Here is a 17,868-nt window from a genome sequence, read left to right on the forward strand (position 1 = left end):
GTAACCTAACATTGTGCAACAGGGAATTGAATCATTCCATGTAATGTGAAAGTTCCACTTTGTGGTGCCAATCCGACTGAGAATCAACACCAATCAATTCTGCTACTCTATATTTCTCATATTTATTTGGCTTTTTTCCACCAAAGTGGATGTTGTATGCTGCACAGAACTTAAAGCCTTTTCAGGCAATGTTGTGATTTCTAAGCAATACTACTACAAATGTCTTCTTTGGCTGCACAGTGGCAGTACAGTTAGCAATAAATGTCAGACAGTAAAAAGTTATTAGCTGGTGAAAGAAGTGGAGCATTTATCAAATACAGAGAGAGATTGTTTAGAGTTGGTGGAGACCAACATTGAATATTGGACTTACATTCATCAGGTGGACACAAACACAACTCCAATGGGACAATAATGTTGCTCAGTATTTGCCGGATGTGAAAGTAGTTGCTAATTTGTAAGCCATACAAACTGTATAGCCCAATAGTTTATAAGGCAGCATTTGTTTAAGTTTGATTTAGAGTCTCCCCCAAAAGTTATAGAACATGATTGTGTTTTCTATAAATCACAGCTAAATGACTGTATATCTAAATAACCCCCTTTCATCATGAGTGTATTTCTGTTGCAATTACAAAACCTCTTACTGTACCTCGTCCACTATTTCCACTGAGGAGGTTGATGTCAGTGCTGGTAGGAGGACTGCTTCTGTCAAACATAAATTTGCACAATGCATTTTTATACTTGAGATACATGAGTCTGATAAAATACCATAACTCAATAATTCTCCACCAGTTGCTGGAGTGGACAGTACTAATATGAGACAAAACCATTTAATGTACAGTATTTCAAAATAATTGTTAAGTTGTTTTTATAAAAAAGACAAAAAAATCATTGTACCTGGTTCAAAGTTCAGTGAGTCGAGATCGATTGGCAGCGAGGCCTCCTCACGCAAAGCCTTGGTCACCATTTCCCTGAGTCCAGAGTTGTCTGATGAGTCCGGACTCCCGGTCGCTGTCTCTGAATTCTCAGAGTTGATTTTAGGTGAATTGATCTCAAAGACGAGGGAATAGTGCACTGAGATTCCCCCAGGCCTGAAAATGAGATATTACCTCTCAGACTCAGAGTTGATGGCTGTAATTCTTCACAATAAAACATATTGATCATCTAATCTATGCCAACCGTCTGCAGATACAGGCTTGCTGTTAAGGCAATTTTGTTCTTTTGGCCACCAATTGTCCCTTAAATTCTTCAGTATTCAATAATTTAATTTGAGTCTAATTCATCAGTGTCACAAGTCCTGAAAATGTTGAAGCTAACTCTGGATTAAAGGGATTCTAGACTCTAGATTCTTCTTCAGCACGAGCTGCAGAGAAGCCTTCAGTTTAACACAGCAGGTGACAAACAAAGGTAATCAAAAGTTGTGTGGTGCTGCAGTAAGGAGAGGCTCATTCAGAAATACCACGCATGAAAATCTGTGGCTATACTTCAAAAACATAAAGAGAGAGACTGCATCAAAGCTTCATCAATATTCTGCACAGCTACTGTCATCAAGAGAGAATAAGCTGATTTGCTGAGATGCGACTGATTAGAATAAAGATGATGTGAATTTCCTCGCTTTTGTGAGAACTGATGTCTGCCAAACAAAGCACTTCTTCATTAGGTTGCAGCGGTGGTTCTGCGTCTGATACATCCTCTGCATCACTTTGTTCCAAACTCAGACAGCTCTTTGTCTGGAGCGGACCTGACTGTGTCCCATATCTGTAAAAGTGGGTGTCCTGAATTTCACTGACTTATCATCCATTTAAGGCTTTGTTCATGGGATATTTCCTGCTGTTTTGGACGCGCGCTACCATGTGATGTAGCTTTATGTAAGTCATTGTGTAAAGGGTGACATGTCGTATGTGTCTTCACCCACTTTTTGCTATTGTACATGCTACGCCTGTTGCCAATCATGTCGTCAGCAGGCATATATTCCAAAGCCTGTGTGTTGTTTTCTTTGTTCGTATTTCTGCTCTGATGAGGACAGGTGGTGGGGGCGTGCGGGTGCAGCTCACATATTAAAGGCTTTTTAGCTTTTCAAGCAGAGAAATCTGCCTTGAACTTTTCTAGGGAGATCAACGCTCCTGAACACAAGCAAAATGGCTTTATTCTTTTCCCTTCTGTCTTTGTATGTGCACATCTTGGTTTCAAAGAACTCTTTTCATCTATCTGATGTACAAAGCAGCACTCCTTGGCTGTTTTTTTATCTCATATCAAAACCTCCCAGACAACCATTCTTTTCCTAAATGAAAACAAACCCTTAAAGTTCTATTAACCAATAGTTTTTATTAGGGCTGTCAAATCGATTCAAATATTTAATCGCGATTAATCACATGATTGTCCATAGTTAATGAACAATTAATCGCACATTTTCCATCTGTTCTATATGCACCTTTAAGGGTTATTTTTAAGTTCTTCTCAACATGGGAGTGGACAAATATGCTTGCGTTATGCAAATGTATGTTTATTATTATTGCAACAATCCAAAACAATGACAAATACTGTCCAGAATATTCTCCAGAATAACCTAAAAGGTACTGCATGCTCAAAAAATATGCTGAAAGCATAACATGGCAAACTCAAGCCCAACAAGCAACAACAGATAGACATATTGACTAGAATGCAACATTCCTTAGTAATATTAACACAATGTATTGTCCAACTTTACACTTGTAAAGAATTACTAAACAATGCAAGCTGCAGCCACCAATTCAGCTATCGCTGTTGACAGTATGTCTCATGTAGAGTTGTCCAGGCGTCTGCGTTGCAAACTATCAGCGTGGTCTGCCTTTGGCGAGGCGGAGGATGGCTCTCTACATCAGCTGTGTACTAGTGCCAGCAAGTGGTATGTGGGACTCGACGTACTCTGGTGGTAACTCAGTTCACATCGAGAGAACCATCTGGCAGGGCTGTGAAGCTGAACTTGCCATTGAAAAGACCCTTTTCTTTATCCATTTCTGCTCAAGGAGGTCTGTTTCTTCTTGACATCCACAACGTTAATGCTGCATCGCTTCCTGATTTCTCAACCTACGGGGTGGGCCGAGGGTCATAATGTGTGCGTCAAAAAAATTAAGAGGAATTTGCGTTAACGCATTATTATCGCGTTAACTTTGACAGCCCTATTTTTTATATTTAAAAACACTCTAACTACTGGAAGTGTGAACAGCACCACAGAAAGTCACTCACTTTGAGGCACCAACAGCTTTTTATCCTCTGTCAACTCGGGGTTTTGCTGCCCAGTTGCTAGAATAAAATGTTATCATTGTACGTTTCTGCAAACCACAGATGTGTTAAATTTGTATGTTTAATGTGTATCATATCAACATTTGTCCAGTACGTGTCTAATCACGTTCAGGTTACATGTCGGGATGGTTTTATAACACATAACTCACAGACATCAGGATCTTTTCCCGTTGTGTTTGTTGTTGACGAAACCAAGTATTTTAAGTCAAACTATGATCTTTTCCCTAACCAAGTGGTTTTTGTGCCTAAACCTAACCAGACCATAAACACAGAGCCGTCACAACATTAAATTGAAAATATAACCTAAAGAAATGTGAAGTTACAATACAAAGAAACGCAGAGCTTCAACTTCTCTATTGCTTTCAGACGCGTACAATGCCAACATTTATTCTGATATTGAGTTGGATTTTTATGTTTATCACTTTTGCACTGGAGTAAAAAACAATTGATAAAAACTGCATGTTGCACAAAAAAAATGTTGTTTTGGCTTTAATGTGAATATATGTTGTCAACAGAAATGTGAATCTTGATTTCTGTCATGCTTTTTAAGAATTCTGTAAATGATCTCAGAAGTTAAAACAAAACGCAACTCTGCAGTAGTTTCCTTTGTTTTTGTGAGTGCTGCAGTCTGGCAGACAAAAGCAGGAGGAGTTGTGAACCCTTCATAAGATTAGAGGACGAGCTCCCGCTGAGGCCTTGCCTCCGTGTTATTGGCCGTGACAGCGCCAGACACCACAGGGGAAGGCAAATTAACGGGGGGAGCAGCTTGACAATTACTGTATCCACAAGTCTTCCTGTTTCACTGCTCACCTGCCTCTTCTGATAATGAGAGAAAAGGCCAAGCGCTGTAATGAACTTTGGCCAAAAGAAGAAAAAAAAAGCTACACCACAGGCCTCTTGTTAACCTTAAACAAGAAAGAGCTTCACAGGCCAAATATCCTCTTGTCTCAGCAGTTATTTGGTCAATGCAGGTCACTGTGCAATTTCTACTTTGTATTGAAAGATGGTTTTGGGTAAAATAATTCTCTTTCTGCATCGGATCCAAATAAAAGCTGAGCTGCATATTGGCAGGAACCTGCACAAACACACAAGGGAGGGCAGATAATACAGGAAATGATTCATCTCTCGGTGTCATTTACCCGTCAGTGTCCTGGGTCTCGCTTGCATTGGGAAGAAGAAAAGAAGGTATAAGAGCTGGAAATGAAAACTGTAACAGGAAGAAAAACACAAACAGGGTGAGGAAAAGCCACAAAATGTGTAATTTCAGATTTCACACAAATAGATCAACACTTTTTTTGAAGAAAGCATCTGAAAACTATGTGTAGAATCTCAAATTCTCTGTATGTGAGACAAAATGAGCAACAAAGTTATAAAAAAAAATGTTTTGTTTTAAATCCATTAGTTTAACAATTAAATCCTTTGTTAATCTGCTTCATCAGGACTGTGCCGCTCTAATGTTTAATTGAATTCACGTTAAATCCAAGGGATATAAGTGAGAACATTTATATCCAAGTCAGACACAAAATACACAAGATTAAAATCCAACAATTTAATCTTTAAAACCAAACAAACAATGTCACCCAAAATGTATAACTCCACATCAAAGTGCCAAAATACAGCATGTATCCGATGCACTGTCTGTGTGTTTCTGCTGTTTGTGAAGAAAGACACACAAAAGCAAAAAATGTCCTTCGTCTTATTCTGTGGTATACTTCAGTTTTTGTATATAATTTGACATTTTGAGTGCGTTTGGTTCTTACCTCATTTGTTTGTGTAATTTTGTGACTTAGCTGCTGAATTTTCCCCTTTAGAGAACGTTACCTCGTCTGTGAACATTTGTGCCTGAGTCACATCAACAACTTATGATCCCATGATCCCACACTATGTCTTTGGTTACCTCAGCCAAGGAGGTTATGTGTTGCCTGTGTCTGTTTTTTGGTTGGTCGGTTGGTTTGTCAGCAGGATTACACAAAAACAGATTTCCACCAAACCTGGATGGAACAAAGGATGGATCTTGGCCCAGAACAGAACCCATTAACTTTTGGTGTGGATCCAGATAAAGGGACGGATCCAGGAATTTTTTCTCACTTTTTTTAACATTCAAGAGATAGGGGGCCCTATTTAGATGGTCTGTTGTGCATGGTCTAAAGTGCAGCGCACTGGTGCGTTTAGGGCATGTCCAAGTCCATTTTGCTAGTTAAACGGCAGATAATCTGTACGCAAAGTGCATCGCACTGCGCAAAGAGGTGGTACTTAGACTCTGAATTAGTCATGGGTGTGTTTTGGTTGGAACATAAATCAAACCAATCCGAGTGTCGTCTCCCGTTCCCTTGAAGAGCCAGGTGTGCTGGGGCCTGCACATATTAAGCGGTAGCACTCATCTCTGCTGAAGGAAAGGATGTGATCCTCGGCTGCTGGACCCTCTGCCCCGCCACTTCATAATCATCTGTCCCATCAACAACTGCATATGTTTGACTGCATATGAAAAAATACTCTGATATTTTACTGAGGACGAGGAGGAGCGCTGCTGCTTGTCCCTCCGTGTGTGCATGGATCTCAGTCCATGGATCAGGCAGGACAGGTCTTAAAAAGTATCATCCTGATCAATAACGGGTGGGATGAGAGGGTGAAATACGTGTATCTCTACATTAATATTGCGCATTTGCGCACGAGGAACAGCTGATAAGCGTCTTTGCTTAATTAAAACTCCTGACTCATTTCCTTTAGAGAGTTTATAACTGCAGCTTTCAGTTTTGCTGATTAAATGTGCCACGATATTTGTTACAGTCACATGACCGCGTTCATGGAAATGTTTAAAATAACTGAAAGCAGCCGCTCAACTCACAAAATCAGAGTGGTGTCCACCTGCCTGTGTGGGTTCATCTAATGCGTTATTATCATTTCTCAGCCAGTTCTGACAGTTTGTCCACAACTTAAAATCTTGTTTTATGTCTTTTATTATGATAAATGCACTGACTTTAGTTATTAAAATCTTCATGTTGTTAAGTTTGTTTTTGCCAAACATTACAGGATATAAACAGAAAATCCTGTACTGGCTATCCATTTTGACAGTTTTTCTTAAATTTCTTCAACAGATTAAACATTTTTCTTTACAATTCAAAATGTTTCTTTCTTTTTAAGAAATTTTTGGTTATGTTGTTGTTGTTATGTAACAGTTTCTGAACAGCGAGGAAATGTAGCTTTCCATTCTGCCAATTAATCTTGCTTCTCCTGAACAGTAGAGCAAGAACAGATCTCTGCTTTTCTATTCTGTCTGGTTCATCGTGGAACGAAACATTTGCCTGCAGCAGCATCTGACACAATCCCAATGACAACCAGCCTCTTATCTATTCAAATGGCTGTCCATGCCAAACGATCTGCTCATTTAAAATTTAATGAAATTATTGAGGCTCAGTGGAATGTCTCGCCGCCGCTGTGGCCACGGTAATTAACCGCGTGTCCTCGCTCCTCTCTGCTCATTCAAACCTTTTAATATTCAGATGTGTACTTCATGATCAGGACTCACCTGATCCCCAGCACATGGATGGCTTTAAATCCCGGGAGTTCGTCAAAAACATGCTGCATCTGTAAAAGGAAAGGTGATTTTAAATACCTGATATATCAGTCAAGATGGCTCCCATCATCACCCTCCCTTTGCAGAGGCTAATTTAATTAACTCTGAGCTTGTTAATAACCTGGCAGGACGCCAATGTGTCCTATATAAAAAGGACTGCATGAATGGAAAACGCTCATTGATATCTATCTTTGGGTGAGTTAAGCACCTGGACACTCTTATGACATAATCGTCTTTACAGGCTCCAACAGGTAACATCCTGCTGCGAATCGCGTGCGACTCTGAATGATCCGGATGCCGTTTAAAGAGTCTTTTAATGAGGAAATAACACTGAAGGACTCAATTTCTCACCATGACTCTGATTGAGGAGCTCCACAAAGAGAAATCACCCACAGAAAGAGAGGACTGTGGGTAATCTGCTCCCTATCTCTGGCCCTGTGGTGTAAGCTTCTTTACTATCAGGACAGACACAAGAGACTCACGGAGACTGTGGTAGGTAGTAAGCGACATGCTTGATCAGACAGAAGAGGAGAGTCCTAGCATAACAAAAAGAGGGCAGGAAATACTGCCAATACAACCGACACAAGTCACTGTTTTGTAAGGATTAATAACCTGGTACGTATGTCTCTTATTAGCTGGTCAAGCTTGTTTTTGTGAAGACTGACACGACGACATCTACCTACACCTGATGACCCCAGCCGTCTTTGATCCAGTACGGACCATAAGCTCATCATGCTAATGCAGCACATTAACTACACCCTAGCTTTGTGTTTCAGTCCAGAGCCCCTCTTTGTTTGGAATAACAATAGAACAACAATAATCACTTACTTTCTAAATCCTCAACCTTTCTGATTATTTTCAGGTTTATGTGACAATATTAGAGATTCCCACTGTGGTCTCAGACTTTTAACGCCCCTGTATATTAGCTTGTTGGGTATCCTATTCTAAAACAAGGATCATTCATATGGAGTTAGACCTGCCTTTGCAGCTTAAACAGCTGCCATACCTCTAGGAAGGCATCGCAAAACACTTGCTTGGAGAAATTTGTGCCGAGTCAGTCAAAAAAAAAAGCTTTAGTGAGGTCAATCACTGATGTTAGATGAGAGGTCTGGCTCGCAATTGCTGTTCTAATTCCTCCCATTGGTGTTCAATGAGTTTGAGGTCAGGCTAATTGAGTTCCTCCACATAGAACTCATCTAACTATGCGTCTATGACTCTCACTTTCTGCACAGGGAGGTTTTCTTCAAGCCATCCTGCCTTTTAATTTCTGGTATGACAAAAGATATGGCAAAGAGCCCCAATTTTCACCAGGATTGTCTAAATTTTCTACGAAGATAAAACATTTCTCAAAAATATAACTAAGAAAGATAATATCATTTCACACACTTAAATTAAAATTAAAATACAAGTTCTGACATTGAACCTTGATAAGAATAGACAACAAGACACAGAATAGGATTTCAAAATAGGAAAGCAGGAAGTAGAGCTCCCACCTGGTCCTGCAGGTGATGAGCCAGGTCGATGTACTGAGGGGAGTCTGGATCGTCCAGCAGCTCTCTGTAACCTGGATCCACCAGGTCGATGCTGAACTCCACAATCTGCTCCACCGGACTCTCAGGGACCACGTTAGGGAGCTCGGAGTCCTTCAGGAAAAACAAACACAAGTCAACATCGAGGTAAAACCAGAAAGAAGAATGAAACAGCCTGGTCTGCTCCCAAACATCCTCCACTTAAAATACACTGTATGTTTACTGTGTCCAATTTACATTGTCATTTTTCATCACTCCTGCTTTTGTAATATTTTATCTAGCAGGACTAGATATCATCATTGCTTCACCAAAAAATGCTCTTATGTCCCGTCAACATTTGCGAAAGTGTTTTCATCTTTGTTTTGCCTAGGATTGCTTCTGACCCGTGTAATATGAACATTTCTGATGATTTCAGAGCACTGAAAAGTCCAAAAGTCAAAATATTTTAAAAAAAAGATCAATGTTATAATTTCCAAATTCCACAAGATGTTTTTACCGCACAAAATATTCTATTCTTCAAACCATTGTTGTTGGCGTCTAGCTTTTACAAAAATGTTCACTGGGGCAAAAAATCGTTTGCTCTCAGATTTCGCCTGACACGGTGGCCTCGCAGTAATCCAACAGCATGAGAAATGACATTTATATAACTACAACAACAACAAACAAAACATGCTCTGTGTGAGAATCATACTCTCTCCCACACATCAACTACTGTATGCCTATGATATACTAAGAACGGCTGATTTCACGCTGAAGTAATGCTTCAGCTTCCATCATCACTGCTCCTGGTGGATAGATAAACCATTGCAACTGGTTTCCATGATTCGGCCCAGCGCTCACTACGTCATGGCGGGAGATCTCATTCCAGTCACGGACTCTTCCAGGTCCGAGCACAGACCTGTCTCGGACCGGATAGTTTAAGTTAAAGTTTTAAGAGGCTGCATCTGTATAGTGAGGTGAAAAGTAAACATTTCTCTCTCATATGTAATGGAAGAATAACAGAAAGTCTCCTTTAACTAAAATACAGTTAAACTGAAGAAGTTAAGTAAATGTTCTTCCCTTTCCGACATGAGGAAACACAGATGAATTAAATGTTTTGAAATGTGTCCTGGTTACATCACACAAAATCACCACTGACAGAAATACATCCAGCTGCATAGTCAACATTCAGTCTTCAGTTTGGCTGAAGAAAGAGATGTGTGGGGTGAGGAGAGTAAAATCAAATGAGTGACAGCATAAATTCAAATTGTTGTGGTAATTTCAGTCTTTTGATAAAACAACGTCAGTTCAACCTGCATGTGGATCATCCTTAGAGGAATTCAGTGTCAAAGCTCAGGTAAGGCTTTTTACAAACTCCTTCAGTACACACCTGATCAGACAACTCAACAGGAGAAAGCAGTAATTATCTCTGGAAAGACACGATGAACTGCTGCAGCAATCTGCTGCTGGAACCAACCAACACGCTGGGAGCCAGAACCAGGTGGGAGAGCCCTAAATAAGTCCTTGTTACCTGCTGCAGGTAAACTGGACAACCTGCAGAGAGTGGAACTATTTGACACTGTAACTGGGAAGCTTTCTTTGTTTACTTGCACTTTTTCAAGGTTTTTGCAAAGTTGTTTTTCTAAAGTTACTTGTAGAAACACACTGATAGTTTTCATCTGTGTACCCATCTCCTGACTTCGAGGCTGAAAAAAGCCATTGGCTTGCGTTGTTTACGGTTGCCTAAACCTTCGTCTGTTGCAGTCGAACAATGCGGGACCCCTTCACCAAAGGTAACATGGTGGCTACAATGCAGCTAACCTTTTCTTTACTTTGTAACATTAAATTTAGTGTATCTTTTGGTTTCCTTTGCTGGAGTTCATACCCGTGTAACTGAATAAAAATACGTAGCAAAAATAACAAAAACTAAATTTCCTCCATCTCGTCAATTCTGCTTTTCCAATGTCACTTTCCATCTGAATTTCACAAGTCATCAGAATCACGTGACTGCAAACAACCTATTATAGAAAATGTAGGTCAGTAATCTAGTTTAACAAAGATAAACTGAAAATCCACAGTGGTTAAGTGAATAAAAAACCTGTTTTCAACGGTTCTTTCAAAGTGTCTTAGAGAACGACACATAATCCAAGGAAGTGATCGGATGGAGCTGCTAAGTGCAGTGCAACAGTCATGAAAGTCGTTGTGGCATAAAATATTACATTCTGTGTATTTTATGTTGAAAGAAGACATGTGGATGCAATGCATTAATTGCTGACTTGCAATTTAACTCTACTGATGTATACTTTCCAGAGAACAAGTGCTTCTACTTGACTGTGACATTTCAAGCCCACAGAGGAGCTACTGTGTCCTGTCACAAACCTCCTCGCTCAGCTCCTCTCTTCTCTGACTTGCTGCTATAGATAAGAGCGTCGACTAAATACCTAAAATGCAAATGTGAGTGCTTGTCGGTACCTCCTCAACCTCCTCAGCTGCCTGGGTCTGATCGGGGCCAGGGCTTGGAGAGGCACTCACAGGGCTGAGGAGGATGGTGGTGCTGGTGGGGGTCGTTGGTTGGGCCGCTGACGGGCCGGCGGTCTGAACCTCTGCATCTGAAGTGACATCACAGTGACTTTAATCACAGACACAATTAACAGGAGGAGTGAAAGTCAAGCTGTCTGAGACATATTCTCACATCCGTCATGACGCAGTACAGCACAGAATAATTTTCAAGCTATTTCAAATTGATTTGTTTGTTTGTTGTGGTAGAGCTTGTGCTTGTTGACAACTTACAGTCACACAGTTCGTAGTGATGAGTATAATACAAGGACAAGACTCAGCTTACACACAATATTAACTTGTACTTCATGTACTTCTCACAGTTCATGGTATCATCTTTACAACACATCATATATCCAACAGTAGCAGATAATCAGAATGCAATAAAAACATTATGAAAATTAGTAACAGTAGTCATTTAAAAGCAGGGTTGGTATCAGATCATTATAAATATTCTACCTTCTATTTCCAGGATCTCCTGTGTCGGTGCAGGAGTCACCACTTGTCTGTGGAAGAAGCAAAGAAAAAGTTCTAAATGCTGCAGATTTTTCTTCCCTTTACCAATACTTCTAATCTCACAGGTCGAGCCAAATTAGAGCTGGGCCATATAGTATATGAAATATATCATTATCTTGATATGAGACGATTTATCATCCTAGATTTTGGATATCGTTATATATGATATCCTGGTTTTAAAGGCGGCAATACAGTAAAGTGATGTCATTTCCTGAATTGACAAAGTATAGAGAGCTGCAGGGACGATGTATTTTTGTAGGTTAACCCAGAACTTAGCATTGCGCTCGTTCCCTCAACAAACAGCCTATGGGATTTTTCAATTGGATTTAAATTTTTGTAGAAAATAAACTGTGGGTAACAAAAGTTTATGATATTTGCACTTTTTCTTGGGCAAGATGTTCTTCAGATGAACACCACTTTTGTGATTTTTGAAGCATAAATTAAATCTCAAGAAGTAAAAAGCTAATGTCAGGCTATCAACAGACGACATGATGGTCACATGACTTAAGCGTCACCACCACTAAGCGCCTTACTTCACAATTACTATACATGTTTTCTATAAACTGATCAATGTACAAGTTGTAAAATTAAAGTAAGAATAGTTTGTAACTCAAATTGGCCTAGTGAGTAGATGAGTCTCTGTCTTTGCTGTGATGACATTTAATGTCCCCGACAACCTCTTTAGTCTCAGTTAGACACTTATTAGCAACCGCTGTTTCTAAGACATGTGAATGCTTTATCATTCAAACATGGTGTATATACCAACATCTTTTATGTTGTAGAACAAAACCTGAAAATCTCTTAAGCTTGTTAGAACCCAAGTCCATTGACCAGAGACGAGATTTAAGACTCATCCCTGAAGCACTCTATACGAAGCATTCTGGTGCACTGTAGTGCTGTAAGCAAATGATCAGAAGAAAATATCAGTAGCACAGCCTGGACTGACTGAGCAGTTCATTTTAACCACATTATGTTCAAAAGCATCCTTTGTCTGTAGAACTGAAGCAGCACTTTAAGTGCTCATTGTTGCTGCTCAGTTGTGATGAGCCTCTTTCTTCCTCAACTTCACTTCTCTCTGCTGCACTTCAGAATCACTGGCTGTGAATATTTGTTGACCAACTGACAACATCACATAGTGTCGAGTCTTGATGCTGGTGATTTGGAATTTGCAAAAACAACATGTTGTTCTGATTCATTTTGAGAAGGTAACTTTACTGTAGCAGCGAATAAGGACAATTCATTTTGATAACCAGCAGAGGATCCAAATATATCCACAGATTTCTGAATGCAAACTGCAAAAACAAAAAAAGCTTCCTCTGCAATGGATGTTCCTTTCCTGTGATTAGTGGAGTTATAAATGTTTTTAATGGACATGAATAGATCCTGTATAACCTTGTACCTCTTCTATCAAGAGCCACACTTGAGTGAACCATCTTGACTCATCGTAAGTTCATTTATGATGATACAGAATTTGGATCATGATACATCTGTCTGTTCGGGTTTAACACAGTTTAAATGTCCTCTATTCTTTGAGGTCAAAGATGAGGACGAATATCATTAACCAGAGCAGTGTAACTGAACCCGTCCTTTTCTGTCCGTGGAAACTATTCTGAACGTTTCCTGGTTATTAAAAAGCCTGTAATTCTTTTGCTGAGGTGATTACAGAGAAAAGAGCCACGCTGTGTGAGTCTGATCATTTCTCTGAGTCGGTCTGTGTCCCCAGAACACCTCAGATTCAAATTATCATCCTCATATCTCCGGATTCATGTTTCCATTTACACATTTATGAAATCACTCTGGACAGAAATAAAGTAACAGGATGATGACGAGGAGAGAGGAGAGGAAAGTGGATTTAAAAGTTAAAACATGATTCAGAGAGACTAGAGGAAATGACTATGCCTTCATACGCTCCCTAATATCATCACTGCCAAAAGTCTGATTAAAGTCTTTAATATAATTTAGTAAAGTTGCATCTATCCTGATGGGTATGCATCTTGAGGAATGAAGATTTTTCTTTATAAAACAAGGATTTATCAACTAACTATACATTTCTGCAAATGATGCCATCTTGTGAATAATGCCCCTCAAATCATTTTGGGATCTGGGGGGTTCTGGAGATTTGGATTACACCGCATCAGCTGTATGGAGCCATTTTATATTTTTTGGTTGTTCCTTCTGTGTTAAAACAAGTCCCAGCTACTTCAGTGGTTTAGGAGAATGCTGCAACGCTGTTTTGATCCAGAAATGTTTTGTGGACTACGAAACTTCACCTGACTTTCCATCAGCATGGGCGGGGGAGATAATGTCTGAGATTTTATTTTCAGGCAGAACCTTTCATTTTAAGCTAACTAAACTATTTAAAGTTTGTATTATCTGTGTGCATGTAGTCAGAAACGTGGTCATGTCTCATAACGTACCGTCTTGGAGGCCTCTGGTCTCTCCTGCGGTTCATCCTCTGTAAACAATCAAAAATGAAACATTAATTTACTGTAAGCAACACACAAACACACATTTTAACACTAACCTCATGACTATCTTGTCTGTGATGATGATGTCATGTGTCAGTGACTGCTGCTGCTCTCGCTGGCAGCTGTTTATTTTTAGATTGACGACAGATCGCACAGCTGATAAACTGCTTTGTCCAATCATACATTATTTTCTTTACACTCAGGACTTGAGTAAGCGTTAAAGTAATTATGTCCAAATTACCTCTGTGTGTGTAGTGGTTTAAAAATATATTTTCAAAACAGCCATTTCTGAAGCCTTCGGGGAGTTTTTGAACGCTTCAGGACATAAAACCCATTAAATCTCCACAGTGTGATTTCAAACATGAGTGTGATGTTAATGAGAAAAGAAAACTTCCCTCTCTGTGTTTTTGTTAAAGGGTTAGTTTACCAAAACTGATAATACAGAGTGTAAATCTTTTTTTAGTTGAGAGTCAAACTGTTTTCTTTCTTCTTGGCGAGGCCATGTGGCAGTGAGGATGAATGTGCTGACAGTGACATGTCTGCATGTTTATTGAAGAATGCAGAACAGTAGCCCCATCCAGCATCTCGATGGTTTACAGTTTATAGAGTTTCACAGGTTTGATTCCTGCAGGTCACAAAATCATCATGTAAACAGTCCAACAGAGAAGCCTCATGAACTACTTACAGTGACTCACCTGTTACCTTTCTACGGGGGTTTTTTCACTTCACTAACTTACTAACTAACCACCGTTAACATTTATCATCATTTTGTTCTCATTGGGCTGGAGGCAAACTCCTGTTTAAAACAGGATCATCTTGACTCACATTCCACATTGTTTGTTAGCATATGTGCTCTGTGGAAAACAAATTGCTCTGCACCTTAGTGCTGAGCTGCCTTCAAAATCTAATAGGAATAATTCAATATGCTAATTTTCCTTCTCAAGCCTTCTGCAGGTTCTGCAGGTGTCAAATTTCATTCACGTGACAACAACTGCACCAAATTGTGTTGGAGGAAATAAAATGTTGGCAGGATTAAGTTTAACATTAGAAAATCATGACCTTGACAAAATGTTTAGGCTACCTCAGCTTGCTATGACTGAGGTGTTGCAGTACCAAGTGCTGCAGGCAACAATTTATATTAGGATCCTTGTGATAAGTGTTAATTAACAGCTAATAAGACCCTCATCAGTCCTAGTCAGATGCTTATTTACATCATTATGTGTCAATAAGACTATTCAAGCATTTATAATAGCATCATGAATGCATTAATTATTACTTTAGAAGACGTTATTAAACAACAGTATACAGGGACCAGGTTTAAAAATTCCCCTTAAAGTCCCCTCTCCAGTGTATTTTGGTATTTTACGACATTTCATATTTTTCCTTTCCTGGCAATGTTGTCAAGTCTCACTGTTTGCCAAATATTCGTTGCCAAATTACTTAATTTTGTGCTCAAAGTCACTAAATTTAAGCTGTTGCTAATATGGAATAATAACATATGACTATAGCAGAATCTGGGAGTGGTACGTCGTCCTCCAATAGGGGTTATAAAAGCAGTGTGGCTTCTTTAAGATCCAGGGCAGTGTGTGGTGTGTGAGTGGTTGAGCAAGAGTAGGAGAGATAGCTATGGTGACTGTTCAGAGCAGACCGGTGTTGGCAACCAGAGCAGAGGGAAAGTTTATCAGAAAACTTCTGTCACTCAAACAGAAAAGATCTTCTGTTTGAGTGACAGCCAGCACTATCCCTGCTAATATTCACGCTGCTGGTCCATGCTAATATATCGATGCTATCACTAATCCATGCTATTAATGTTTATCTTGCAGGAATGTTAGTCTGGTTGCGTATTAATATTAACCACGCCCCCATTCTCTGTTTGAGGACGAACAACAACCATCACACAGGAAGAAAAACTGACTGGAGGGGCGCTTAAGGCAACTTGCTCACAGTTTACAGACTGCTTAAGAATGTTAATAAAAGCCGTACGAGTTTTATAATTGTCTCTAATTCCATAACAAAAACATTCATTGACTTAGACTAACTTGGCTTTTATAATATCGTTACTCTTTACAAAGCTTTTTTGTTGCTTTATTAAGATTAATATATACTTTATTATGCATTTGTTGACAGTTAATACTGCTTTCTGCAAGGACACTGCCTTATTATAATTAATACATCCTTTATCATTCACTTATTAACACGTTTTTAAGAATTTTCTTTATTATCCAATCAACATAAAAGTCTTTAAAAAAGTTTGTAAGTGCATAATATAAGATGTATTCATCTAAAGACTTTTGCTTTAGAGCCAGTAGCAAGAGTAGAGTTAACTGCTAATAAATGCATAATTAATTATGTATTAATCTCAATTAAGCCACAAAAAGCTTACTCAAGGTTAACAATGATGTAACAGGTAAGTTAATTGAACTCAACATCTTTGTAATGCTATCATAAACAATTATAAGAAGCTCAAGGCTTTTATTAACAATCTTGCACAGTCTATAAACTGTTCACAAGTGCTTGTAAATATCTTATAATCTAACAAACGTGTTTATGATGCCATTATTAACACAGTATTAATAATACATAATGTCAATCCTATAAAGGACTTATAAGGGCCTTATTACCTATTAACTAAAGCTCATTACAAGGACCTTAATATAAACATTACCATGCTGGCTAACCATAAAACTATGACTCATGCTTTTGTTTACAGGACTAGCAGAAAACAGATGACTAATGTTGACAGTGAATGTTTTGTTCAACGTAAATATTTCATCTCTATGGCAGAAAAAAATAATCTTATATGACACATTCACATATTTACAGGATTTTTTTTTTCTCACATCTCTGGTGAGATGTCTAAACGTTGTCTATGTTTGTGGTGGCTGAGTGTTGAAGGCAGGATGTTCTCTAAGCCCGTTGTGATTTTCTTACCCTCTGAATCATGCTCATGTGCTCCTCGGCGCTGCTGAAGTTTTTGGCGAGGTCGGAGATACAGAGCGACTCGTGTTGACACGTGTGAACCCACGTCTGGTACTCTGACGTCCCGGGGATCCTGTCGAAGAAGATCCTGAACGCCTCCCACACAGCCTCCTGACAAACTGACCAAACAAACACACACACACAGAGACCACAGCTTCTTAGACTTTCAGCAGTAAATACACTGCTGCCAGGAGATCCTCTACACAGTTACAATCTGCTCTACACTCTAAACTACAATAAATGAGCCTGTCACAGATTTCCAGTATTTTGGGCACTTTATTTCCCACAGATCCAATTGGCAAACGTGGTTGTTTGTTAACATCATATCTCTGTGAATTGTTAACAGATTTTTCTCTTACTAAAAGTCATGGTAGCTGAATCTCAAACCACAGCATTAAAAACTCCTGTTTAAATAGACAGCTGCTAGAGGATAATAAAAGCTGTCATTTTTAAAATTTCTGATAACTTTTGAACCACTAATCCTCTCCCTGTGCTTTAAAAACTCACGTAAAGCAGAGTTTCTCAGCTTTTCACTGGTACTGGTACTTTTCATTGGCATTGTTGTCTCATTTGGGCATTCAGGGGCTCTGCAGAGAGCATGATTACACCGTTACATTCTGCAGCATTGATTCGTTGAGAAAACTAAAGTAGCTTCTTCCTCTAGTTGTAGCCAAGCTACAGTACTTTTGTTGTTCTTGTTCAATGGATTACATATTTCTCTGAAAAAAAGTCATCTTTGCTTCGATGCCACCTGTAATGATTTAATAACCTGTCAACTGACCGTCTCAACTTTTTGGACAAATCTACATGGTCGGTATATGAAACATAGGATTACAGCTGCTTTTCACTGTAAAACGCAGAAGATAATAATATACAGATATAGCTGTTACTTGCTTAGAAAAAATAAAAAGGAAAGTCTAAAAAATCCAAGTACATCTTTCTGAATAAAAGAAGGTTCTGTCAAAAGAAGAATTCACTGACATTCTTT

At 39.1% G+C, this 17,868-nt stretch overlaps 1 protein-coding gene across 1 annotated transcript in view; it reads right to left on the reverse strand.

Annotated features, from left to right (window-relative positions):
* Positions 1-17,868, reverse strand: part of LOC311271383 (uncharacterized protein) — a 59,075-nt gene that overhangs the window by 25,176 nt on the left and 16,031 nt on the right. Inside the window, exons 4-12 of the mRNA XM_084377024.1 lie at positions 16,833-16,999; positions 13,851-13,888; positions 11,377-11,423; positions 10,834-10,970; positions 8,347-8,496; positions 6,806-6,864; positions 4,419-4,439; positions 895-1,088; positions 647-702 (exon numbers count right to left, since the gene is read on the reverse strand). Coding sequence (XP_084233150.1) covers positions 647-702; positions 895-1,088; positions 4,419-4,439; positions 6,806-6,864; positions 8,347-8,496; positions 10,834-10,970; positions 11,377-11,423; positions 13,851-13,888; positions 16,833-16,999 — 869 coding nt within the window. The remainder of the gene's footprint in view (positions 1-646; positions 703-894; positions 1,089-4,418; positions 4,440-6,805; positions 6,865-8,346; positions 8,497-10,833; positions 10,971-11,376; positions 11,424-13,850; positions 13,889-16,832; positions 17,000-17,868) is intronic.

This window comes from Pagrus pagrus, assembly GCF_965226575.1.
Source record: "Pagrus pagrus genome assembly, chromosome: 16".
Lineage (NCBI taxonomy): Eukaryota > Metazoa > Chordata > Actinopteri > Spariformes > Sparidae > Pagrus > Pagrus pagrus.